Source organism: Oreochromis niloticus, linkage group LG8 (genome assembly GCF_001858045.2).
Source record: "Oreochromis niloticus isolate F11D_XX linkage group LG8, O_niloticus_UMD_NMBU, whole genome shotgun sequence".
Taxonomy (NCBI): Eukaryota; Metazoa; Chordata; class Actinopteri; order Cichliformes; family Cichlidae; genus Oreochromis; species Oreochromis niloticus.
This window is the reverse complement of record NC_031973.2, coordinates 20,382,824-20,409,061: the sequence shown is the minus strand read 5'-3', so window position 1 is coordinate 20,409,061 and position 26,238 is coordinate 20,382,824. Positions and strand designations below refer to the sequence as shown.

Here is a 26,238-nt window from a genome sequence, read left to right as displayed (position 1 = left end):
ATTCATCTGGGATTACTTAACAGCTTACACACACACACACATAGCCGCGTGCACGCCACGTACAAATCGTACACACACACAGATGCTGGCATAAATAAAAACACTTTCTCTCAGAGGGACGAGAGGAAAATAGGAGCGCTTACAGGAGAAGTGTTTTAAAGGAAAGGGTCTAATTAGCAAAGCAAGACGCCAGAGCCTGGGGGACACACTGGGCAGAGTGTGTGTGTGTGTGTGTGTGTGTGTGTACGGGTTTGTGTGTGTGTGTGTGTGTGTGTGTGTGTGCGTGCATCCTGGCTTGTGTCTAAAGCTTAGCTTGTCCATCTCTGGGTCCCCTCGAAATGCACACATACTTTCACGTGCACGCACACACACTGGCGTATACACATAAGCATCCTTCCCAGAGGGAAAAAATTTGGTCTATAGGCAAGAGCGGAGAAACAGAGCTGAGGAAGGAAGCAGGATAGTTAGTGGGAAATTTTTTGTGTCTGTGCATGTGTGTTGGTGTGTGTGACATGAGACACATCTGGATTGCACACATCTCCCAAAGCTCTCTCATGTGTTCACTGTAAGTGTGTGTGATTGTATAGCAAGAAGAAAAGCATGGTGACAGTTTTTTTTCTTTTCTTTTTCCTTGATCTCAATTTCAAGGGCATTTTGGTCTTTTTTTAGGTCTTTTTTTACTATAAGAAGATAATGTAAGAAAGGCAGACTTAATTATTGGGGCTGTTTAGAACTATTTGGTTTCATTTCATAGGTTTCGAACTGGACCAATGTCTGTAGATGTGTTAGCAGATTAGACCACTTTTTGCCATAATGGCACGGTCACACAGACAGATGATGCATTCTCAAATGAATTTCTTCTCACCTGCTTTGCTCGCCCTGCTCCTCTGCTGGATCTCAAGCTCGGCCAGTTCCCCTAGCATCTCCATGCCGTGGTTGGGTGAAGGGCACGGGGCCTGGTCAACAGGTACAGGTGGGTACAAGGCATCTCTGGTGGCACACAGAGCTGCGGCGATTAGGAGCTCCAGGCTCCACATGTAGGCCCCTTGGAGCTGGGCTGCTGTACTTGCTGTTGGAGGGACGATCGGGTCGGGGGATGTGGTAGGAGCGGGAGAGCTACACGTTAATTCCACCAAGTCCTCACTTGGTCTTCTCCCATCCTCCTCATCCTCCACTACCTCTACATTCTCTCCTTCTTTGTGCCCATCCTCCTCTGCCTCGACTTTTCCAGGCTCTTCAGGCACAGAGACTGTACATTCTGTTGGTTCGGGATGAATTTTCTCTCCCTCATCCCCCTCGATGTCCTCTTTTCCATCCTCCCTATCGTCCTCCTGCTCTTCGGGTAGCTGGGGCTCCTCCAGGCCAGCCTGCTGGCCCGGGCAACCCAGGGAGAGCTCTACTTTTAGGGTTTTGCCTGTGGCTGTGGCTGGGCAGGCTGGATCTGGGACTGGAGCTGGGAAAGGGCATGGCGGCAATCCAGAAATCTCACTTTGAGGCTGAGAGACCGAGCAGCCTTTTGTTTCCTGCTTCGCCTCCTCTGTAAGTGCACACTGGGATTCCACCACTTCACAGACCCTCTCATTGTCTTCCTTCCCCAGCTCTTCAACTTCAACAGTGAGAGGTTTGATGTGGCACTGGTGTGGGAGGGACTTAGTGTCAGGCTCTGCCGGCTCATCCTCCAACATAGGTTGCTCAGCCAGTCGAGCCTCTGGAGGCGAGGGCCCGGCCTTGTAACCCATGGTGATCGGAGGGTAAGTATAAACAGGTGGCAAGTCTGGTGGAGAAAGGGAGAGAGAGCGCACTGGTCACATAGTTTCTTTGGCATTAAAGCCTGTATATCAGCCTGAAATAGGGGAAAACAAAATGTATTTATCTGCAACAAATAGAAAGTATTTGTAGTTTCTTGTTCTTTAAGTTCATTGCAATTCCGTTCAGGTAGACAGGATGAAGCCAGTGATTACAGTTGGCATAATACATTAACAGCAAGATGCTGAAAACACAGTGTGCCTACAGTGGTGTGTATTATACAGCATGTGTGTGTGTGTGTGTGTGTGTGTGTGTGTGTGTGTGTGTGTAGAAGTGTAAGTATATAGATCTAGGTGGGATATTGATGACACCCTGCCGTTTTCCTGTGATTGCAGCGCCAGCCCTGTCACCCCTGTTCTCTTATTATTGATGATATCCCTCCGCCCCCTTGACAACGCAGCCAGATGAATGCGTATCCTTCCGCGTGTACTTCTCAAGGACCCCTGAAGGATAAGGAGGCTCTATCTGAAGATTTCACTGACCTTCACTGACACACATATGCACACTGGCAGGTCACACACATACATGGACAGAGTGCCCATATGCTTTTTTCTGACCTTAATGGCTTGCCTGCCCGCTGTCCCTCTTTGGCTTGCACAGAAAAAAAAAGTGCACACATACACTCAAGGACACACTGAGTAAGGGACCAGCCATGCTTCAAACAATTTCTGCAAAATCAAAAGAATACCACACTTCAAAGCCCAGTGCTGCATTTCAGCAGCAGCGGCCTCCATCACTCTTCCTCTTTCTTTTTCTCTTATGCTCTATCTGTCTGTCTCTGTGTCCTGTTTCGCCATCTTTATGCTATCTGATGGTCCAACCTGCTGGCACAGATTTTTCAGTTCAGACAGAGGATTCATTAACGAGCCTACGGGGGCTTCTGCACACACAAACCTGGCTCGAGGGATTGTGGGTAGTCCTGAGGTGGCTGTCCCTCTCCTCTGTCACTGCCCCTCTCCAGTCCTTTGGAGAGGTGCGAAGGAGCAGGGCTGAGGGCTGGGGACCGGGGAGCTGCTGCAGCGGGGCTCGGTGCAGGAGTCAGAGGATTTGGCGGGTGCGAAAGCGTGGATGGGGAGTGGTAGCAGGGTGACTGACGGCTAGTGGGGCACATTCCCGGAGATGGTGTGGATGTCTTGGGTGGAGGTGGGGTGTGAGAGAAGGGTTTGGCTGCATGGGAGGAGGCAGTGGACGTGGATGAAGAAGAAGAAGAGGGAGTCCTGGATGGTGGAGATTGATGAGTTGAATCTTCCAGGGTGATAGTGCTATCATCATGTTTTCTCTATGAGAGAAGAAACGGAGAAGAAGCGATTGAGAAGTAATCCTTACAATGTTTGGATGAATACATTTTAAATGTGTTACATGATGCTAATTTAACACTTTGATCTACATGGCCAGTTACGACTGTATGTGGACAGGAAATGCAGTTGTATGAGACAGGACAAATAGTACCTAAACACAAACATTAATTCTGAAAAAAAAAAAAAAAAAAAAAAAAAAAAACACGACAGAAAAGCAGCGGGGAAAAAATAACAAAAAAAGAAGAACTGTAGCTCGAGATGACCACACTGTTTGATTGCCAAATGATCTGGCAAATGTGAAAGTGCAAAAGCAACACACCAACGTGTCTTTATCAGTAAAACCATTCTCCAACAAAAGAGGAAGTCATTGGCTTAAATAAATATTGCTGAGTGTGATTTTTGCATATGTTTTTCAGTGTTGAGAAGCCAGGATATCTGCGCTGAGAGATCTTCAAACAATTGAGTAGTGGTCCCGTATTGTAGTCATAACAACTGAAAGGAGGAAGAAGTGCCATTGCGCAACCTCAGAGTATTTCCCAATTCTCATTTGTCCACAGTTTCACAATAATAACTCATTCTCATAGTTTTCTGGTTTATACTGGTCTTACTTGTCCTAAAGATTGGCGCTGGATATGCTCCATGGCTCGCTGCTGCTGCAGGGCGTACAGCTCCTGTTGCCGTAGAAAGGAGGGGCGGGAGTAAACTGGGTGATGCTGCAGGTGAGGAGGGGGGCCTCTGCCTCCATAAACAGGAGGCCACAGACCCGGGGGCTCCAGAACATCTAGAGTAGAAATTGTAAATGAGAGAAACGGCTGAGTATTTTCTTTTGATTTAAAGAAAAAAAACACTGTAAAAAGGATGAAGAAAGACATTAATGGATGTTGTTGCTAGACTGAAAATAGACCATCTGTAGCCCGAATGAGCTGTGTTTTGGCCTCAGACACAATCACTGAATAGTGAATGCATGCTTCACAACCTATAATCACCACTTTTAACTCTATGCAGGTTTTCTTTACAGGGAAGCACATATTTTCATCACATCCTCTCCCTTAGCACATATGAATGTGAATACACACATATGAGCATACATACACACACACACACATACACACATCCCTCCTTGGCTGCCTTGTCGCTGGGAACCTTTGTTCTGTGAGATTAGCCTGAGTGGGCTAATGTTTCCCAGGGGAAGGGTTCAGTGGATGCACTTCCCCTCTCCACAGGAACTCTCACGGAGCGAGGCAAGGGAGGCGGGAGATAATTAAATTTCACAGCCTGTTTGCAAAGCAGCGCTGACACACACACACACATTCACCACACACACACAAAGACAAACACTTTTCTCTCTCCAGCAATGGCTGAGGTGCCCAATAAAACCCTTCACATATCGTATTGTTTCAGACGTGAACACAACTTTAAACACACACACATACACCTACACACACAGAAAGCACAAAGTCCAGTCCAAACACATCAGTGCTCCACCACAAGAGAGATGAAACGCCAGTTAAAATGGTTTGCATAAAGCCGGGCACACGCAGAGGGGGGGCAGCAGAATAGCTGCTCGCATTAACGAAGCCATAAAACATGGTCCCACTGACAGAAGGACTTAGTTGAGCATTATATTATGATTAGCCAATGATACTAAAACTCTGGGAGAGAAATGGCAGAGGCTTTGATGATACAAATGAAAAGGGGGAGGAGGGGTATGTGTGTATGAGGATGCTTAGCGTACCAAGGTGATGATGAGGCCCTGGTTCTGTTGGAAGAACCATTAGTGGTGAGTTAGGGTCTTGGGTAAGCGACCCCAAGACAGGCTGCAGAGTGCTGGGAAGACCTGGAGGAAACCCTGGAGTCATTCCCACGTGACTCAGACCTATAATGTAAAAATATAGCAACTTGGAATTGCAACAAAACATAAAGAAATAACTTTATGCCGTCTATTGGAGGGCATCAAAAGAACAGAACAGAACAGAACAAGTTGAAGGTATAAAGTTAGATCTCTACTCACTATATGAATGCCCCATCCAGAGGGATGGACTTCCTGTTCTCTGCATCCAGTGGTGGTGAGCCGGGTGAGCATGTGCAGCGGGATCAGCCCCCAACTGGCTCGCTCCTCCGGGGACCAAGAGGTGAGAGGTCAGATCCCCGTGGCAGCTGCTGGAAGGGTGGATCCTGGCGAACTCCATGCAATCCTTGTTTTCCCTGTCGTGGCAGTAGGCGGTATGAACTTTGTCATTATCTTGATTATCCCTCTTATTGTCATCATCATCACTGTCATTATGATCATTATCTTCATCCTTGTCATCTTCATTACCACTACCACCATTATAATCATCGAGAAAAAGGAAATGTGACGGCAACAGGAACAGCCATCACCTTGTGCCTGGTCTATGAGTTCTCATTATATGTTTTCTTCCCTTGATATGACTACATAATAAGAGCCCGATACTTCAGAGACATCCATATTAGTCCCCGTAACATTAATGCACCACATCTCATCTTAGGGAGAAAGAGAGAGAAGGGAAGTGAGAGAGAGCGAGAGAGTGAGGGTGTACAGAAATACCACATCAAAGGGTGAGAAGAGTAAATGGAGTGAGGGGATGAGAGAGAAGAGATGCGCAGCTTCAGACTGGAAGAGAGAAGCCGAGAATAAAAGAACTACAGCTTATCAGATAAGAGCAAAAATGAACAGATGCTAGTGTGTGAATGTTTGTGTACGTGTTTGTGTGTGTGTGTGTGTGTTAATATGTGTTTAAGAGTACCTGATGATCATTTCTCTGTCTCTGTCCAGGTGATGAAGACCGATCTGATCCTCAGTGATCCTCTTCCTCTCCTCAGCCTCCCGACCAAGAGGATACACAGGGCGTGACACCCCTGAATCACACAAAAACAGCACGAGAAACATATAACTTATCGGTACTTTCATGTTCAATCAAATGATGTAAACAATTTCCAACCAGGTATAGGAAATAAATGCACAGCAAAAGACAGTACATGGTCTACATAGTGTACTACATGGAATTTGCTAACCTTTAATGTATCCCATATATTCTATGTCAAAATATCCCTTGAAACAGCCGTCCCCAACCTTTTTTGCGCCACGGACCTGTTTTTGCCCGACAATAATTTCATGGACCGGCCTTTAAGGAGTCGTGGATAAATACAACAAAATAAAACCATCACCGGTACCAAAAAAAAGAAGGCTAACGCTAAAAACCAATAAAAACCCTGAAAACCATAAATTTCACACCCGAGCATCAACTCTCGCGGCCTGGTACCAAACAACTTACAGACCGGTACCGGTCCGTGGCCCGGGGATTGGGGACCACTGCCTTAAAGGGCAATGGCTGCCTTTTGTAATAAATTTCTCCTTAAACGTGCTAAATGATAAGTAGTGTGGAAGGTTTTTGGAGTCATTCTAAAGATATCAGATGTCAAAGTGAATCAAGAACACCATCAGCTGTTCTTGTGTGTTTAATTGTTGATATTCTCCATTAATGTAGCCTCATGTTGAAATTTTGCTTTGATTTTCAGTGCACAGAGCACAAATGATGTCTGACCTTTCATGCTGTGCAGTACCCTGCCTTGCCTGCTGTGGCCGGGGGTGCTGTCTGGGGAACGATGGGGGGGCCTGGCTACTGCGACTGCAATACCCACTGGAGGCTGTCGCACTTCCCCCTCTCCTGCTTCCCCTGCCTCCTTTCCACCTCTGTCACTTTTCTGCCCCTCGTTAGTGGAGCTTCGGCGAGGAGGGAGTGACTGTTTGGGAGGGTCCTGCTGGGAGGTGCTGCTTTTAGCTCCTCCTCTGTCTCCCTTCTCTGATCTGTCTCCACCCTGCTCGAGGCAGCCTAGACCTCCAAAGGGGCTCCTCTGTGGCAGAAGCAAAGGCTGCTGGGAGCTGTAGTTCATTAGGTTCTTCATGGCACTGCCCTCACTGTCGGCAGATGAGGAGGACAGAGGTGGAGGGAGTTGTGAATGTGGCTGGTTGGGATCATTGTGTGGAGCTTTGTTGCTCAGCCCTTTTACTTCACCTTTACCAACCGAACCTTTTCTCTGGTCCTCTTGGTGGTCCCCTCGTGCCCCCCATGAAAGTGCTGTCTGAGTTCCGTCCTTCCCCCTATCTTCTGCACATGCTCCGTGGCTACTGTGCTGCTGGTGCCTTATTCTTGCAACCTTTTGCCCCTCCCTTGAAGGTGTTGCTCCCAGTCCAATCTTCCCATCAGAAGCTGAATGAGAACAGTCCCCCAAGGGAGAAGTGCTAGCATCGGGGGAATTCTTTGATAAGCCCTGTTCACCTGACTTTTTCTCCTGGGCATCTGCAGGGAGCGAGGGTCGGTAAACGTCGTCCACAACCTCGACATCTCTGAAGGACGAAGAAGTTTCAAGGCTGCAAGACCGCAGTTCTGGCTGAGAATTCACGTTGGAGCCTTGTTTGTGGAAGTGTTGCGTCTGGATGCTCCAGTCAGGAGGTTTGTCAGCCTTGCCGTATCCCAGCTGCTGCTGGTGTTGCTGCGATTTGTCCTTCTTCTGGCAGCTACTAAGTTGACTAAGGTGATGAGAGGGACTTTCATGAGATCCTTCTCCACTTTTATCATCTGCCTTTCTGCCGCCTCCTCCTGCTCCACGACAGTCTGGAGCGCCCAGGTCCCCTAATGGCCCCACTGAGGGCACATAAGTTGGGCCAATGACCTTTGCCTCCCTGCCAGATCCACCAGGTGTGGATACTGGATCTTTGGAGGGTGTAAGTGTGAGGGGAGCGGGAGAGCAGTAAAACTCAGGATGAGGATGATGATGGGCATGGTGTAACCACCCTCCCGCAACCGTGGATCCCATATGCAAGGCATGAGGAGGAGGTGGCGGTGGAGGAGGGGGAGGCATAGAGTAGGAAGCCACCGAGTGGGGAGTCGGAGGTGCCAAGATTGCTGTCGCTGCAGCCGTCCCCCGTCTCATACATTCAGATGAGGAAGTCGAGGATTCGCTGATCCTCATCTCCCCATTTATAGGTCCATCTTTTGAGCACCTTCTGCTGCCTCCAGATGGAGGTCTACCCGCACCACCACCGCAGCTACTTAGTGCTCCTGCCTTTCCTCGAGAGCCAGCCTCTGCCCCCGAGCCAACGGACAATTTGCAGGCACTCATATGTTTCACTCCCTGACTGCCCGAGTCACTGTCTCTGTACTCTTTGTGCCGCTCTGCAGCGTGTCTGTGGTCTTCCTCCCTTCCCTGGAGGTTGAGGTGAGGAAGAAGGGCGGGGTGGGGGAAAGCTTGTTGGTGGTGGCCAGACGGAGTGGTAGCAGGGCTCATTTGATGAAGATGGTGATGACTAAGTTTGTCTTTGCTCTCCTGGTGCCTCTCCTTGCTGCTCGATCGCTCCTTTTCCTTTGACACAGACGAAACACTTTTCTCGCCAATATCCTTGGTGCTCTTGCCACCAACTCCCCCGCTGTCTGTCTCCCGGCTGCAAGAGCCAAGTGGGTGTCCTGGAGCGGTCCTGGACAATGGAGGAAGGCTGTGACTAGTGGAGAGAAGAGGTGGCTGAGGAGGAAGGCCTCTCAGGTAGAAGTGATCTAAAAGGACCAGATATAGAGGATAAAATAGATCTTTAGGGTTGAAAATTTATAGGACTCTACACTTATTTAAACGTAAATATCACTAAAATAACAATATGAGAAAATGTGCTCCTACAATGATTTCTGCATAAAAGAGACAAGATACCGCCATGTTGAATAACTGGACTCTGAGTGTCTAGGTGTTCTTATTCCTGTGGTGATGCTGATTAAGCATTTTAGGGATGCCCTGTATATAAAAAGCTTTTTTCATAAACACACACACACACACACACACCTACCTTTTTGAGTTTCATAGAAGCGGTGCTGTCCATAGAGGCTGTTGCTATGGTGATCCAGGGGACTCATGGGGAGAAAAGGAGACGCTAGACTTCCTGAATAGCTGGGGTACCCTGTCAGTGGGAGGCAGAGCACGAAAGAATTGATGTTTCTTTGCAGCGTTGACATTCAGCAGCCCTCTAAACAAACAGTTTATCTCTACAATCTATCATGGAACGGGGCCATTTTGGAAAATGCAGGAAAAAAAAACATGTCCGGTTAGTGCTACTTTCACCATAAATGCACTTTCGCACAAACATGCCAGATGAGTTGACATTATTTACAGTGGACAAAGTGGTGACAAAAACCACAGCCGACAGCTACTGCCAAGTGTTTGCAGCATTTTACTGGATGGAATTTGCTCTTTCTCCCAAACCCAAGACAAACATTATGAAGCATTTGAACAGCCCACCCCCTCTTTAAAACACACACTCGCACACAGTCACACACACACACACAGGGTCCTCCCATGAGGTCACTGGGAGGTAAATGGTCGTTTCACTCTGTTCCTCGTCTTCAAGGATGTTGAACTGCATCGTGGGATAGAGGAGGTCTTGGAGGTTGTGTTGATAGGGGGGTGGTTGGATGCATTGATGGGTGAACAGCACTGGGTGTGTGTATATGGTTGGGGAAGGGTGTTATTGGATGGGAGAAAAAAAGAAAACGCGCAAAAATAACCACAATCCCATATACGTACGTGACCGCGCGCACACACACACCATACAAGAGGTGCACATCTCAGCACTGTGGAGAGAAAAATGGCTTGGGATTGTCTGCGTATGCGTGTGTGTTCTCCAGCAGCTGGTTTCATGCCCCACAGAGTGTCCTTGCCGGCCTGTTAATTGGCAGCCGTTAAAAGTTTAACGGCGGTGGCCAAAGTAAACAGCACTCCATAAAAACTCATCCTACGCATTCCACAGTCACACTGCAAAACCACCAACACCCCCTCACTGCTTCCAGCATGTGTGTGTGTGTGTCAGGAGGAGGGGGCTTTCTGTGTTCACGCTGCAGTGTAAATGCACAAATGTGTCATACCCGCCACTGTGTGTGTGTGTGTGTGTGCCTGTGTGTGTGTGTGTGTGTGTGTGTGTGATTACTCTGACTGGTTAACAACCAGTGAATCTAAATGGCAACAATTAGCCAAAAGGCTCTATCAGCCATCTAAGGCCAATCCCCCGGGTAATGACGAGTGATAAAACTCGGGAGGGGTGGGGGGGGATGAGAAACAAGAGAGAAGGGAATAAAGACAGCAGAGGGGCAGAGTGGCAAAAAATGAGATGAGGAATAAAAAGCAAGAGGAAAGGAAAGAAGGAAGGGAGGAAAGGTGAGCAACTGAATGAACAGGGAGACAAAAAAAAAAAGACACCAGACGAACAGAGCTGTCGATATGAAAAGACCCCAATCTGGTGCTGCTGTGAGGCGTATGGTGAGAAGAGAGGGGAGTGTGTGTATGTGTGTGTGTGTGGGGGGGTGGGGGGGGAGGGGTGGGGGGCAAAGGGAAGTGGAGGATGATGGTGGAGATTAGAAGTGCGGAGATGAGCTTGTGAGAAATGAGAGAAAAAACAAGGATAGGTGTGGAGAGAAGAAAACATGCGCACAAGGGGCTATAATAGTGTCTGTGTGTATTGGTGTGGGTGTGAGGTAACATGTGAATATGTCTCATCTGTGACTTTATGTGTGTCAGTTTGTGTGTGTGTGTGTGTGTGTGTGTGTGTGTGTCGGCCAGGTTTCTTCTCTCCGTGCTGGCTACGCTCCACTCTCTGGACTCCGGCCAGCTGGCAGACCGCCTACCGGAGCTCCCTGGCTTGAATTCTTAAAAACAATCATTTGTAGTGTGTGCGCGCGTGTTTGTGCATGTGGGTGCGTGCACTCCCGCGTAAGTGTGTGTGCTCAAACATCAAAGCTGAGCCACACGCACACACAAAATACGTCTGATACGCACACACATTCTTGGTCTCCTTTCACTGCTGCTCCGTTCAGGTCCTGCCTCTGATTCTTTCTATGAATCTGAACTAAGACAGAAGCTCACACGGGGCTCACTTTTAGGGCTCAACTGCAGTCTTTTCGCAGCTAGATGAGCTGAGAGTGAGGCAGTCGTTACAGACAAAAGTCTTTAGAGGCACCGGGAGAGGTTCCTTAAGGTAAAAACCCGGCTCTTGCGAGTTTGTCTAGTGTTTAAAACATAAACTCGGGGCAGAGTGGGGAAGTGTAGCGCCAACGTGAGTGACAGGCGGCGTGTTTGTCCAAATTAAATTTCGGTGTTTGTACACTTGGTCGCCAGCAGGGTGTGAGAAGGAAGGGAAGGGGATGTTTTTTGCTTTGCCGAGCTTGCTTTCTTTACTCTCCTGGTTCAGAGTGATTAAAGGTAAGGGTTAGAGGCAATTAAAGTGACAAATGTATGAGCTTGCTATTGTTTGCTCAAGTAGTTAGTGGCATCACTGGCAGGTAAAATGAGTCAGAAGAGGCCTTTTTTTTTTAAAGTAGGCGTTTTTGGCTTGTCTTGGCAGGAATAGTGCAGGTGTACTACATACACAATGGGCTTTGAAATCCATGAGTCAGCAAGCACAAGATCAGAATAGTAGAACAGCCATACCCGAATGGTACACAGTCTATTGTTCTGATTAAATGCACATGCTAAAAGTGTTCAAATGCAGTGAAAAAATGATAATTGCATGTGTCAGATAGCTGGTTAAAGGTCACTGCTTTTTATGATATCAACATGAGCACTGGCTGTTTATTTAATTCCTCTGCAGTGGTTTGAGGGGACATCATTGTGTGTGTTACTGTTTACCAGCGATCAGTTAGTGAAAAGCTAGTGAAACGTGAAATTCTGATTCTGGCCGTTTTCAGTCAGTTAAGAAACGCAGCCTGTGGCGGAAACTGTCTTTCTGTTGAAGTTATCTCTTTGACCCATCTCACTGTCAAAAAGAGAAATCCTCTCTCTTTCTGTCTCGCTTTCTCTCTCTGTCTCACACATACACACACACACACACACACACACACACACAGAAACAGCATGCATACACATACCTGAAAGGGACAGATAACTAAGTCAAGCTCAGTCTTTCACCACAAACGGTTAACAGTCGAAAAGAGGACATGATGCGTGTGGATGCGCACATTTTGTGTGTGTGTGTGTGTGTGTCTGATCAGGAAGGGGGCCGTTGGAGGTCGGTTAGCCCAGAAGGGGCCCTGAGGGTGGGGCTGCGGTCAGAAGGGGGAGGGGTTGTGGAAAGGGAGAGGATGCTGGAAATGGGGGTGAGTTTCAGTGTGCGATTATGTGTGTTTACCGGGGGTGGGGTCACCCTCCTAAAAGAGAGGAGGGGTGAAAGCCTGAAGAGTTTTGTTAAATAATTTCTGATTGTAATATTATTTTTATGCTGTGTTGAGGTTTGAGCGTGCATGTGTGGCCTGTTTTATGGGTTGGGGCCAGAGAGAAGGGAAATATTTTGGTTGCTCATCAGTTTTTGACATGGTGCTTGAACATGGTGAACTAGAAAGCAGCCACAAACAGAAAACCGCATGCTTGCTAACAAACAGAACAAGAAGTGTGTGTGTGTGTTTCCATAAGTAGCATCATCTAAGGCATCACTGCTGCACGTGTTTGGCCTCGGCTCAGTGTTGGTTAAACCACTTAATGGCTCCATCACAATCTAATCCCAAACCAAGACCCTGGATTAACCAGAGACCCAAGCTCTCTGCGCCGCTTCTTGTGTGTGTGTGTGTGTGTGTGTGTGTGTGTGTGTGTGTGTGTGAAACTTACCTTCATGCGAATGCGGGTACCAGATAGGGGAAGCGCTTGAATGGGGTCCAGCCCTGTAGGAGGGGGAAGAAGGGGAGGCAGCAGGTCCTGAGGGGTGAGTAGGGTGGGAGGGCGGGGACCCCAGGCTGCTAGCCAGGAATGAACCCATGAAGGAGGCACCTGAGGGACACAGAGAGGGCCTGGAGGTTAGAGAACTGATAGGGGAATAAATGGGGGAAGGGGAGTCATGGGGACTCTGCTATGGTGCCAATGAGCACACACGCCTGTAAATCACTTGAGAATGCCTTTGATTTTACCTTGTGCCAAGAAAAAGATGTAGTTTGTTGCAGACATATTAATATTACTGACTACTGCTGAGAAAAAATAATAATAACACTCATTTTTGACCTGCCCAGGAGAAATTAATCCCCTCAGGCTACATTCACACTGCAGATGGAAGTCCTCCAATTTTGATTATTTTTTCCTCTTACCATGTGACACACAGATCAGATTTTTTTTCTTTAAAACTACAATCACTAAAAACCTTCAGGAATTCCATTTTGATCTTCATGGGTATAAAATGGGGGTCTGAGGCATGAATGTGACATTAAACTATTTTTTTTTTAAATCAAAGATGATACCTTTAACCTTAGATGATTTTCATTATTTTGATGCCAGGTCTTAGCCAGAATTAGCATCAAATGACAAACCGAGACAGCTGAATGACTCGGGCCACCGGGAGGCAATTTTAGCTGTTATTCTTCAAATAGCTATCATGTAGCAGAGTGAAAGACGAGATATAAAATAAAAGATTGCAAGGTTGAAGTGGTGTTGTGGCTAATTCCCACTGGTGGAGAGAAAGCGTTAACGCCTAACACAAGTGACTGTGAAAGCCCCACTTACTGAATTTAAGCTGAACTTGCATGAAAAACCAGACCCCTGATGTGACACCTAAACATTTTTTACCCCCTAAATCTTTTACTCCAACACAAACCCCGAGAGTTGAGCCCTGCAAATTGTGTTAATATTACTTCTAATCTTTTTTAGCCTAAAGTGTTAAATATATACATTTAAATACAACGCGAACACAAAAATCCATGCTAAAGTCTCTACAAAATATGCAAATAAAGGCACCACAATAAGCACAGTTTGTAGTGCGGTCTGACTTCTTATCTCACCACATATGATTGGGTTAAAATAATCACACAACTGTGTGAATGTATTAATTTATTTACACCTGTTCCTATTATGCCAAAGAAAAAAAAAACACAGCTTTTTTTGGTGTAGATGTGCATCACGTGGTCAACATAGAAGAAGTGGTAATGTAGCGTTTCCACTGTGTCTAAGAGTGGTTGTTCCTGCGTGAATCAGAACCATAGGCTGCAAATAGAAAGTGGACATAGCTACCATTACATCAGCCGCTGGTGAGTGAAGTACAGCGAGAAATATTGAGTGAAGCATTTTTCTTGTTGTTCTGATATCAGATCTGACAAGCGAAGTGGGATGTGACTGAGAAACCAAAGGATGTTACACGTTCGTTGCATAAAGACAGGTCAAGCATAAGACAGCCACCCTAAAGCATATGCTGCTTTATCCTCCTTTCTGACTCTAAGAGGGGACATAATTTACAAACCGCACATTGCCTTGTATTCAGTAAAACTTAAAACTAGCGACTAAGATCATAAACTCATCCAGAAAGTTTGTACTAAGCTCAGAGATCACGTGAGCAGCAAATTCATATTCTCATGAACTTCTATACAGTCACCCCCTGGTGGCCATTAGAAGCAAGCTAGTTTGAGGCACTTAGGTTAGCTTGTAGCTTAGCTTAAAATTTTAGCTAAGCTACATTCACTACTTGTGATCATAACAAGTACCATGCAAGTACAAGCATGAACATGAATTTTAAGATATAACATTTAAAAAACTGGTTAGCTGACTCGAATCATCGTGAGGTGGTGTTATATGTGCTAGCATAAACAAATTAACCTCGCAATTACCTGAGCCTTCCCCTGTTGAATAGCTGCGTACAAGCAAAGGCATAATTCCAGCTTTACCACGTGAGTGCACTGCTGACGTAACGTGAGAATCCCGTTATCACGTACTGAGCTGTAAGTCGACGGTTGGCAACGAGTCCAGCATAGAATCAGTGTTAAAGGGATAAAATGGCGGGATAGAAGTCATTAGGTAGTTACAAGTAAAACACCGGTTTGCAAAAACTGCTGAAATGACATGTCGCCGACTCACTGCGACTCCTCGCAGAAAAATTGAACAAAGACGCAAACCCAACTTCCCAAGAGATTCCTCAATTCAAGTTTCCTACACTGGTAAAGGAATCAACAAGAGACAAAGCAGAGGTACAGTATTTATAGAACTTAATCTCATGTCTTAACACGAGTCTGCTCTTGCGGTCACATATTTGGTCGGTTGGGTCTGCTCTGCAACTTCAAAAGATTTGATCATTCATAAACCATCACACGGGGTCACAACCAAGTTCAGCTCTTACACGGAACTGAGTGCAAGTCTAATCTCATGCTGTAACAGTTTCGGCAAACTGAGCAAGGAGACTCAGTTCAGTTTGGCTCATCAGCATGCTCTCATTTAGTGGAACAAACTGAACAGTTGTAGGGGAAGGAGGAAACAAATCCACAGGGAATCAGGTAATTAGTCACGGGATTGAGAGAGAGAGAAAGAGCGAGGGCGAGAGAGAGGTGGTGGGTTGGGTCGTTACTCATAAACGCTGCGTCGCATCAGAGGCAATTACCACAACCACAACAGTCCACATCTGAGTCACACACACACACAGGAACACACGCGTACAGTACCCTCACCTCAACGACGTCCCGACGCCCTAACAACCACAACCACAAGTGCCTTTAGCTGTCTGCCAATCTGTCTCTGACACACACACATATACACACATATGCAAGAGGGAGGGTACTGGGATAAGTCAAGAGCAAGATGGGGTAGCAGCGAGTATTAAAAGACAAATCTGTGTGTGTGTGTGTGTGTGTGTGTGTGTGTGTGTCTATTTATACAGCTGGATCCCAAGCATCAGAACACACACGCGCACACACACAGTGATCAAGACAAACACACACACACACCAGCCAGAATATTTAAAAGTCGAAATCTTTCCATCTTGTGCTTTTGATATCCGCAGCCTCTGTAGTCATAATAAATTTGTAGGAAACGAAAAAGACACTCGAGACTTTCATTTTCCATCTTCCCCTATTCTCTTCCTCCCTCCTCTCGCGCACGCTCTCCTCTCTCACAGCAGATCGTTGCAGTGTTTTCTTTTTCTTTCTCCTTTTTCTCCCCCCCTCCTCAGCGGCCTTTTCAGCCAGTCATAATAAAACACAGCTTGTGTAAGGCTGCTCTCAAGGCTCCTGGCAATGCAGACTCTCGCACAGACGTATACTGACACTGACACGTCAAATACACACTGATGCACACATAATGCTACCTGTATCAAGTCTAGTGCAACAGACGATAGGAAAGAAAGACAACTTTCAGATGAGCCATTTTTTTTTTTGTTAAATGCAAATCTTGTCCAAAAAATAAAATTGTATTGAATGAAAAAGAAGCTTGGGCGACTATTTCAAATAGTAGTGCTGTGATTTAAGTTTAGCAATGTAAATACTTTGCATTCCTTGCTGACTTTCTTCCCACAGCTGTTCTTTAATCTCTAACCCCTATCAGATCTCTGCCCTTCCCCCATCTCTCCATCTTTTTTCCATTTACTCATTACTTTCCTTTTTCTCCGCTTTTTCCCCCCCTTATTCCCTTTTCCTGTCACCTGACTCCTGACCCTTTCTGTCTGTTTTCTGTTGGTTGAGTTGAGGAGAAAATCATATTTGCCCACTCTGTCTCTCTGGCCTGCTGATATGGAAAATCATCTCAGAGGCCAGCCACTAACATAAACCTCATTTCTGTCCCTGTTTTTCTTTTCTCCTCCCCTTCTTCCTCTCCTCCTGGCCTGCGTTTCCGCCTTTGTTTTATCCTGATCCACACATTCCCTTTCCATCTGTCACCGCTGCATCCACTTGGAGTTTCCCCTTTTTCTCAGCAAAAACACCAATAGACAAATGCAAATATGCTGAATTAGCCTCAGTCGATGAAGGAGCGCAGACGCTACTCATCAGTGCTTTTAATCTTCTGATCAGCTGCAAATATCCATTTATTCAAATATTCATTGTGACCCCCAGTGATACTACGATTGCATACCACCTATCTCTGTGTTTGCATGTGTTATTTGCCACATATAGAAGTTTCCAACCAAGTAGATAGCTACATCAAGTCTCCATGGCAGTAATTAAAGTAGAAAACATATTCGTATCCCTCCCATTTTTTTCCGAGTTGGCATCGTAACTTGGAAAAGTGTATAAACACACAGCCAGCGAATCCTCCGATGTTGACAATCCAAAGTAATAAAAATCAGAATTATGAGCTTCTATTCACACTAATACAGGCAGCTGTACTTACAGTGAGCAAAATCTGCTTTAGTTTATTCATGATTGACTGTAATGTGATTTGCTGAGGGGAAAATCCACTCAAAAACACTTAAACACTGTTTTAGAAAAAAAAGGGGCTGGATATGTGCCTTACTTTTCTGGGCAGGTTTTTGCGGCTTGGCATATTTCTGGTATTCTCGTGGATAACATGGGGCCAAAAAAATTATATATAAATATATATATATATGGATGTTGTTTTATTTCCAGCAAGAAGATTCAGCAGGATAAATGTCAGGATTACACGCCATCGTTTACGGTCACAGTCACTACTACACTGCTGTCTCTCCAGAAGGAAAAATGTATAAATAGCTAAAAAAAAAAACAGAAAGCTTGACAGAAAAGGAACTTAAAAATGAGAACACAGTTCTAGCAACTGAGAGTGATCGTATGGGCCTATTTAAGTTGGGGAACCTTTAAACTGAACCAAGAGGAATGTTGACTCAAACCATACAATGAAAATGCCCTTTTTTTTGGAAAAAAAAAGGTGAACTCGTGACTGCTTTAATCAAGGATCAACCAATCAGGCCTACTTAAAAGCCTTGGCAGTCATGTTTAGAAACAATAACATCATAGACCCTTTCATGGAGAAATCCAAGGCAAGTGTGTGATGAAGGAATGCGCCCAAAACATCAAGGTTATTTTCTCTTTTTTACGTTATAAAAAGATCTGCTTTGGCATTTGTTAAACCAATTTAGTTACACTATATGCAATATAATGCGTCAATTCAGACGAAAATGGTTAAAAGTGAGAAAAGATATAACTCTGCAGCCTCTTTTGTGTGCTTCGGCAGCTATTGAAGAGGGCTTGATGAAGTTTACTGTGAAAAAACCAAAAAAAAAGAAGCATAAAACAGGACAGAACATTCCAAGGTTTCTCACTCTTCGAAAGAGGAAGAAGAGGGAGATGAAGAAGAGAAGCGAGCGAGGGGAAGAGGAAGGCAGATTGGTTGCAAGTGGTTAAGAAAAAAAAGTCCTGTGGTAAAAGAAGCAAACACGCATAAAGTGATGGAGGTATATTCTTTGTTGCATCTCACTGAATGGACTGCTGGTGATCGATACATACACACACACACCTGGAAGGATGATGAGTTAAATCAATCTCCATCCGATTGAAGATCAATAGCCTCTTGTGTTGTATCGTCACATTTGCCAATTAACAAAAGCCTCTGTGCTCCCACTGATATACTGAACTCTCTCCTACACGCACATCTACACACACACACATACTGTCACTCGCAGAAAGAGCTCAAGAGCCTGAAAGTGCACACTGTGTGTGTGTCTGTCTGTGTGTGTGTGCGCGCGTGTGTCAGAGGTTCTGACTCTCGTTAGCTTGGCTGTTACGCTTATTGCCGTACACTTGGCAACCTCTCGTCAGTCCGACCCTTTCATAAGCCTCCAACCACCAAGGGCCCTGGCACTGAGCCTTCAGTCTGTGTGTGTGCATGCGCATGTGTGTGTATATCTAAGTGTGTGTGTGTCTGTGTGTTTAGGGCCAGGAGTCAAGCCAGACCTTTTTGATCTGTTTTGACACCACGGAATTGCACAAGTGACAGGGCTACTCAAACAAGGCATTCGTGGAAGCCGCTTAGACACACACACACACACATACACGCACACACGCACACAGGTCCATAAAAGCATTATGGCACTGGGGACACAAACACATTCAATGTGTGAGTAAGCGCCCAAGCGGTGCTTACAAAGAATATGTTCAGGGGAGAAAAGGAGTTCTTTTGCTCGACTAGATCCAGATAGCATTTTCCTTCTGCTCTATCTTATTATTCATCAACGATTCCTCTTGACTCATTCATGTTAGAGAGAGTAGGGTGTGCAAGCAAAGCATGGCATGTCGCCTGGGACTAGCAGCTGCACTGAATCACATTACGTAGGGAAGAAGAGAAAGGACAGAGGAAGAGAAAGGGAAAGAGAGAGAGGGAAAGAGTGGAGGGGAAAAATGAGATGAAAGAGCTACAAATGAGAGATTTCCCTGTGAGGCGCATAAATCAGCAGACTATGAACAGCACTGCTCAAAGCCTGACTCCCAGGCTGCGGACTAGAGCCTCGCCATCCACGCACACGCACGCACACACAAGTGGATACACACACGATCTCCCTGCTACCATCTCTGCACATTCACTGCTGTAGCAACATTCCTATCTCACAGCACCTACACGTGTGTGTTTAAACATCAAACAACAGCAAGTATCCTAAAAGAAAAAGCACCGAATCTGCTGGCTGTTGCTCCATGAAGATTAAATGAAATCAAAAGCTGGAAGAATTAAATAAACAATGAGAAGAAAACGTTGCACCTTGCCTACCCCACCCCCGGCTCGAGCCCCCCTACCCCCCACACACATATACACACACGTGCACACCCTCTGGAGTTGTTCCGATTTTTCCACTGGCGAACATAGTCCACAAATGCACCGCTAAACTTTGAGGGAAGAGGAAAATGTTCCTGCTTTTGACCACAGACTTTCTGGACGCCACACACCCACCCACCCACGGCTGCAGGAAGGACCATATATGGCTTCGAAGAACAGGAACTCACAACGGGAGAGATTCTTAGGAAGCAGGGTGGATGGGGAGGGTTTGGCGGCGGGGCTGTCAGAGTAAGTTTTTCCAGGTTTTACCAAGGAAAACATGGGAATTTGGAGAACAGGGGTCATATGAGACTGGTCTGCTGCCTGGGTCAGAATGAAACACAAATGGTATGTGCAGGCACATGCAGACATACACTAATCAAAAGCATAAGGTTGCTGATATTTCAGGAAAGCCCGCGGTGAGGGTCAATAATGCAATTCCGCATGTGTGTGTGTGCGTGCGTGTGTACAGGGATGTGTATGCAGCACCAACCCACCCCCAACTCCCCACAGTTACCACCACAGTGGTTTTGCAGCTCTGGTATAGAGTGAAGAAGCCTGTTCTGGAAGATTTGGTCGTCATCCAGTCTGACATGCCCGTGCCACGCCTCTGTGGTCCATTCAGCCTCCAGCCACAGCAAACACACACACACACATTCACATACACAGGCTATAATGATTCGAAGCTGCATGGACCTGTGTGCGGATTAAATACACCTGGGGGTCAAGACGCCAGGAAGAGTGAGTCTAACAGAAAACACAGCACCGTGAGCTGAGAGCAGAGTGTGTTTCTTCGTATCAAGTCATATCCAATCATGCGATCTGCTGAAGTTAACACAATTAAATTCTGACACCTAGCCCTTTATACTCACACCTTATATAACAGATTAAGACGCTGCCCTTAATAAACACTTGTGGTTTGGTCCCGCAGCCCTGTTACTTATCAACAGTAATTTATGATTACAAATATGATTGAAACCCAACCTTAGGTAAACAATGTGTCAAAGCTGTGCAAGGCAACGGGTCAGTATTTAGATTGTATTAGATCCTCTGAAGCACTCAGTATTGTACATTAACAATGCATCCTATGCGGCTTGTAGATGAAAGGGGAGGCTCAAAACTCCCCTTTTAGCCTCTTTGCGCTTATTGTTTTGGCTTTTTAGTACACCTTTATTTATATATAAGGGCAAATAATGAGCTGCTGATGAGAGCAGAGCTTTTTTTTTGCAGAAAAAGTTCTGCGTATATATATTTAGTTTATCGACTTAACATTTTTAGGAAGCCAGATACACACATGACTCTACGTGCAAGCTTTTATTGCTTAATATCTTACACGGGATGTGTAAATAACCATGACTGTGGTATCTACACTTGCTTGTGATCATTAAAGAATTGATAATATACCACAGATCAAAAAAAGAAATCCCTAATTTACAGAAAATACTAGCAAGTGTGATCGAAAATCGGTAACAAAATCTTACTTCAAAGTATACAGCTGGTTTTAAATGTGGAAAAAAATACTTAAGAGAAGGAAAAGCTTCTAGTTATTTCAAGTGATGTAGAAATAAATGTAAGCCATGTCAAATACTCTTCCTTTTATCTTAGGCTGAAGTTAAGACTTGAATCTATTTATGTTACTATGAAGGTTACAGATCGCAGCCCGAGATTTGCAGCAGGAGTGCAGCACAATCCCGCTTCATCTAAAGTTAGCTCAGACTCCAGTGGAAACAAACACACCTACGCAGCAGAAGCGAAGCAGGAGGACGGCTGCAGAGGGGAAGACAGCATCCTTTAACCAGCAGACCCAGATTTAACCACATCCATGTCAGCAAGCATCCACCCTACTGAAGTGTCCTTTGGCGAGACACTGAATCCCTACCTGCTACCGCCAGTGCTTCGACTGACCCTAAAGTCAGATCTTGCCAGCAGACCAAAAAGGTGAATTTCCCAGCAGGGATCAAGTATCACATTATTTTTTGAAATATGCTACTTGCAAGCCATCTGCAGAGCTCTCCTCAGTCCTACACCACTGAGACTCATATCTCAGTATCACTGGAGGAAATGTGTCTGCGCAACTATGTGTGTGTGTGTGTGTGTGTGTGTGTGTGTGTGTGTGTGTGTGTGTGTGTGTGTGTGTGTGTGTGTGTTCAACTCTGGTGTGCCGTATCACCCTCCATCATCATGAGTTGAGGGGTTGTGGTTCCTAGAGAAGCACTTTACTTAAATTAGACCCTCAACGACTCGACGTGCAGGTGTCATTGTGTGTATATGTGCATGTGCGTACGCTCGTGTCTGCAAAGTATACTGAATGAATGCACGCATGTGTGTGGGCGTCAGAAAGTCAGTGTGTGTTTGTGTGTGAGAGAGGGAGAGAATGCCGAGAGAAGAGCGGGATCAGCAGACGGCGAATGCGAGGGAGAGAGAGGGAGAGAGGCAACAAGGGAGCGAGTGGAGGAAGAGGAGCGGATGGGGCGAGCGAGAAGGGTGGGAGTCTGCGAGGGAGAGAGTGAGCGACACAGAAAGAGAGAGAGAGAGAGAAAGCAGGTGAGAATAACCCAGTCTGACCTTATTTCATCACGGCTTTTCCATTCTTTATATTCCCTCATTGCTGTAATATTTACACAGGAATAAAAGATTATTAGAGTGATCCACAGAGAAGAAATGAAGAGGAAGAGGGGGAGGGGGAAATATAAACATAAGGAAAGATGAAGACACTCATGAAGGTAGAAAAAAACCGAAGGGAAGAAACCTCAGATTAGAGAGACTATTGATTATTATTGTCATCAATTAGGTTGCCAGATTTTCTTGATTTGTCTCATACTGTGGGAAAATTGTTTTGTTTGCTTTCTCCAATCAGCAGCCAAAACCTTCAAGCGTCAAATTTAATTGGTAATGCAAAAAGAAGCAGAAAATCCTTACATGCCAATTTTTGGCATTTACTTAAAAATTATTCAGATATTTAAAAACAAAAAATCCTTATCAAAACAGTCCAATCACTTCAGCTTTATTTCTAATGAACATGAACGTGTCACAGACAAATCTCTAAAAATAACAATAACCAACAAAGATCCCCAACATCAGGAAAAACACGCTTGAAATGTTATGAGATTAAAATGCGCACAGATTTAAAGTGCACTTTTTAAATGCGTCTCTCCACAACAGCAAATAATAACTCGCAGATGTGCAGATTAAATGAATAACATCTGCCCATCAATCATCAACATTTTAATGAAACACAGAGCTGAAAGAGTTCAAGTCCTAATTTGTTAATTGTAAAGCAAAAACGTCAAATTTATTAGGTTACATTTCACCCGAAATGTTGACTTTATTCTGTCTTACCTGATCTGAAATGACATACCTTGAGGTTTTAGACTGCCATGGATTTTTCTGATAATCTACAATGAAACTGATCCTTAGATCTAAAACAATACTGTTATTTATTGTTCTGGGATAATGCAGACATGCCCACTGCTGTTCACCCAAATAATGCAGAGAATAATAAAAGCCTTTTTTTTATGATTTGCTTGTTTATTTTAAGAGAAAAACTGAATATGCAGAAGAGAGAGAGCACAGGTATGACATCCAGGAAACAGTCATCCCACTGGGATTTTTAACCAGGAATCCAAGGCTCAGGGGGATGCACGCTCAGTTGGGATGTCCCCTGAGCACTCGGCTATTGGATCGCTCCAATTAATTATTTCTTTGCTGTTATATATGGAATTTTATTTTTTTTGGGGGGGGGGGAAGATGTTAGCAATACTTGGGTTTTTTCCTAGACCAGACTGGACCTTTGGGAATGACAGAGCATCACTGTGCATAGTGTTAAGGTGATGAATTCATGTTACCTTGTTTGACAGAAATGCCTATAATGCTTAAGTAAAAGGAAACCACATTAACAAAGCTGTTTTTAAAAAGAATAATAATTTAAAAAAATGCTCATTTTGCTAAATCGTTTTTAAGGTGGTGCAAAAAAATCCTCTTTGCAAGAAAACACTGAATAATTTCTCACATCAAAATAAAAAAAGAAAAAGATAAATCCAGGCTAGAAGCCATGTCGCGTCTTCAGCGCTTCACTATTTCCCTGAATGCCCAAAACTGCACAGACTTAAAAGAAGAATTTTCACACCAAACTCAACGTCACATTGCATGTTGAGAAATCCCCTATCAGAAAAAAAGGTAAACATCCTGGCATATCGGCAAAACTGCAGCCTTCCGAGCAGCAAAATAAATCAGTATGCCACAACTGAAAAGAAAACACAGGGCTGCTTCTTTGTTCTCACGCTTTCTTTTATATATATATATATATGTATAGAAATATGTGGGATTATACTATTTAAAATATATGTCTTATTTCTAATTTTTCTTTTTCTCCCCCTCTGTACAGAAATGCATTGTGTTGAGTATTTTGTAGTCTAGCTTTGGATGCAACGTTAATATCTGTTCCACTAACGTTTATTTGATTTGAAAAAAGACAGAGCCTGCACAAGTTAAGCAAAATGATAAAACGCAGCGAGACCAGCACTGGGAGCTTCTGAGAAAGCAGACACATTCATACAGACGCGTACACATGGAGAGCAAAAAAGCAAAAAAAAAAGAGAAAAAAAAGCCATACGTATGTGAGCATCCGCACACAAAGAAGTCCTTGTATTATGCATGCACGCATGCTTCCAAACATTACAAAAACACACATCAAAACGACCGGAAAAGACAGTAGGTGGTTATTAAAGAGACAAGAGAGAAAAACAGAGAGAAAGAGAAGAGACACTTTACCGGCAATCAAAGATGCAGAGGAGAGGAGACAGGAAGAGAAGGAGAGGGAAGTGGAGGTAGAGAGAGAGAGATGTGCAAAAAAAAAGGGAAGAAAAAGGAAAAAAAAAAAAGGGAGAGTTTGCTTTTAATCAGCCTGGATCCAAAATTTAGACAGGCACACACAGAGGCACGAGCAGTCCCTGTAGGATTAGGGCCTTGGCACTGTGTGTGTGAGTGTGTGAGAGTGTGTGTGTGTGTGTGTACTGTGCACGTCCCACGAGACTGATTAGCCATGAATGACTGATGACGGATCTTTGCTTTTTTTTTTCCCCCCCTCCTCCTTGCTCTCTCTCACTCTTGTTTTCTTTCTCACTACTCTCAGCTCGGGCAAGAGCATGGGAGAGGATACTCCCTCTCCCTCACACACAGACACGCGCACACACACACACACACACACACACAAAGCTGCACACAGCTCCATGTATATTCAACAAAGGCTCCTGAATATACTTAATGCTTTCATGTGTGTCACTGTGTAACGATCCATGCTGTTCCACACAGCTGCTTCTCTCTTTTTCTTACTCTCTTCCTCCTTCACAATCACACACACACACACACAAATATGTACCTATTTCCTATTTAGGAGCACATTAGCTGTATTTCACACCAAATACTAAATCTGCTCAATCTGTATGACAGCAGCAGTTTGACTCTTGAAAAACACTGAAGGGTCCTGCATTCAGGCGGCAGGCCGACCACTCTGCCTCCTTTAACCTCACCTCCAGATGAACCTCGGCCCACCGCCATCCATCTAAAGCCCTGACAGCAAAACAAACTGGACATAGACCCGCCTGAATGGAGGCCATTACAATATGAATGAGCCAAACAGAGCTGAAATGAATCGAGTGGAGAAGCAAAACACAACAGCTGAGAAAAGGGCCCGGGCAGAGTCAAACGAGTCAGCTCAAGTGACGATGAGTCAGGCAAAATGTGACCCCGAGACAGGGTAAAAGCAGAGGCCTGTCTCAGGTGTCCGTAGCCGTTCTGATAAGGGTTACCTTGCCGTGGTGCTTGCAACGCTCTGCTTTTTCAGGGGGTGCGGACCTGTGGATCCACCGAGACTGTGACATCATGTCTGTCCCCCTGCTAAGTGATGTCACCTCCCTGTCACGTTGCGTAAATAGGGAACTGCCTTGACCCCTCTGAAGAGGAGAGAGGCCATAAAATAGCTGAGAATTACAGCGTCTGCACACTTTCTTTGCACATATCTGGTGACTTTTTTCATGCAGTCATGTCATGAATAAGAGTCACACCAGCGAACAACTCATATTGTTTTTTATGCACGTGCACAAACACACACAGACACACACACACACACTCACTCACTCACTCACACATACAAAGCCCCCGTCTTCCTGTACAGAGTAAGAAGCTGTTTTAGCCTTGTGTTTTGCGGGCTGTTTAAAATGTCATTTTTCTCTCGTTTCTCTGACTTCAAAGGCGCCTCACTGAGCTCTCACTCCCTCTTGCCAAATCCTCCAAACGTTTCTGATTTAGTGAGTTGGCCACGGGCCGAGTAGCACCGGGACGGGCCCGTTAACAACCGTCCGAGTGGTGGGGGAGAGGAGGTGAGGAGGAAGGAAAGGAAAAGGGAAGAGAAGAGAAGGGAGAAACAAATGAGACAATGTGGAAAAGGGAGAGGAAGCAGGCTGAAATTGAGACAGAAATAGGAGGACTGCTGAGAGAAGGTCTGCTAACAACGTGAGGAGGCGATGGGCGTGTGGGGAGTTAGACAGAGACGGGAGATGGATATAAGAGGTGGGGGGATCGATTGAAAAGAGAGGAGAGAGAGAGAGAGAAAAGGGGGTGGGGTGAAGGGGGC

The 26,238-nt window shown here is 45.2% G+C and overlaps 1 protein-coding gene across 3 annotated transcripts in view; it reads right to left on the bottom strand.

Moving 5' to 3' along the window:
* bahcc1b (BAH domain and coiled-coil containing 1b) overlaps nucleotides 1-26,238 on the bottom strand; it is a 62,375-nt gene that overhangs the window by 19,127 nt on the left and 17,010 nt on the right. For all 3 annotated transcript variants that reach the window (XM_019362766.2, XM_013273596.3, XM_025909680.1), the window contains exons 3-11: nucleotides 12,756-12,914; nucleotides 8,956-9,066; nucleotides 6,668-8,674; nucleotides 5,870-5,981; nucleotides 5,116-5,309; nucleotides 4,840-4,980; nucleotides 3,713-3,885; nucleotides 2,701-3,085; nucleotides 866-1,774 (exon numbers count right to left, since the gene is read on the bottom strand). In XM_019362766.2, the coding sequence (XP_019218311.1) occupies nucleotides 866-1,774; nucleotides 2,701-3,085; nucleotides 3,713-3,885; nucleotides 4,840-4,980; nucleotides 5,116-5,309; nucleotides 5,870-5,981; nucleotides 6,668-8,674; nucleotides 8,956-9,066; nucleotides 12,756-12,914 (4,191 nt within the window). The remainder of the gene's footprint in view (nucleotides 1-865; nucleotides 1,775-2,700; nucleotides 3,086-3,712; nucleotides 3,886-4,839; nucleotides 4,981-5,115; nucleotides 5,310-5,869; nucleotides 5,982-6,667; nucleotides 8,675-8,955; nucleotides 9,067-12,755; nucleotides 12,915-26,238) is intronic.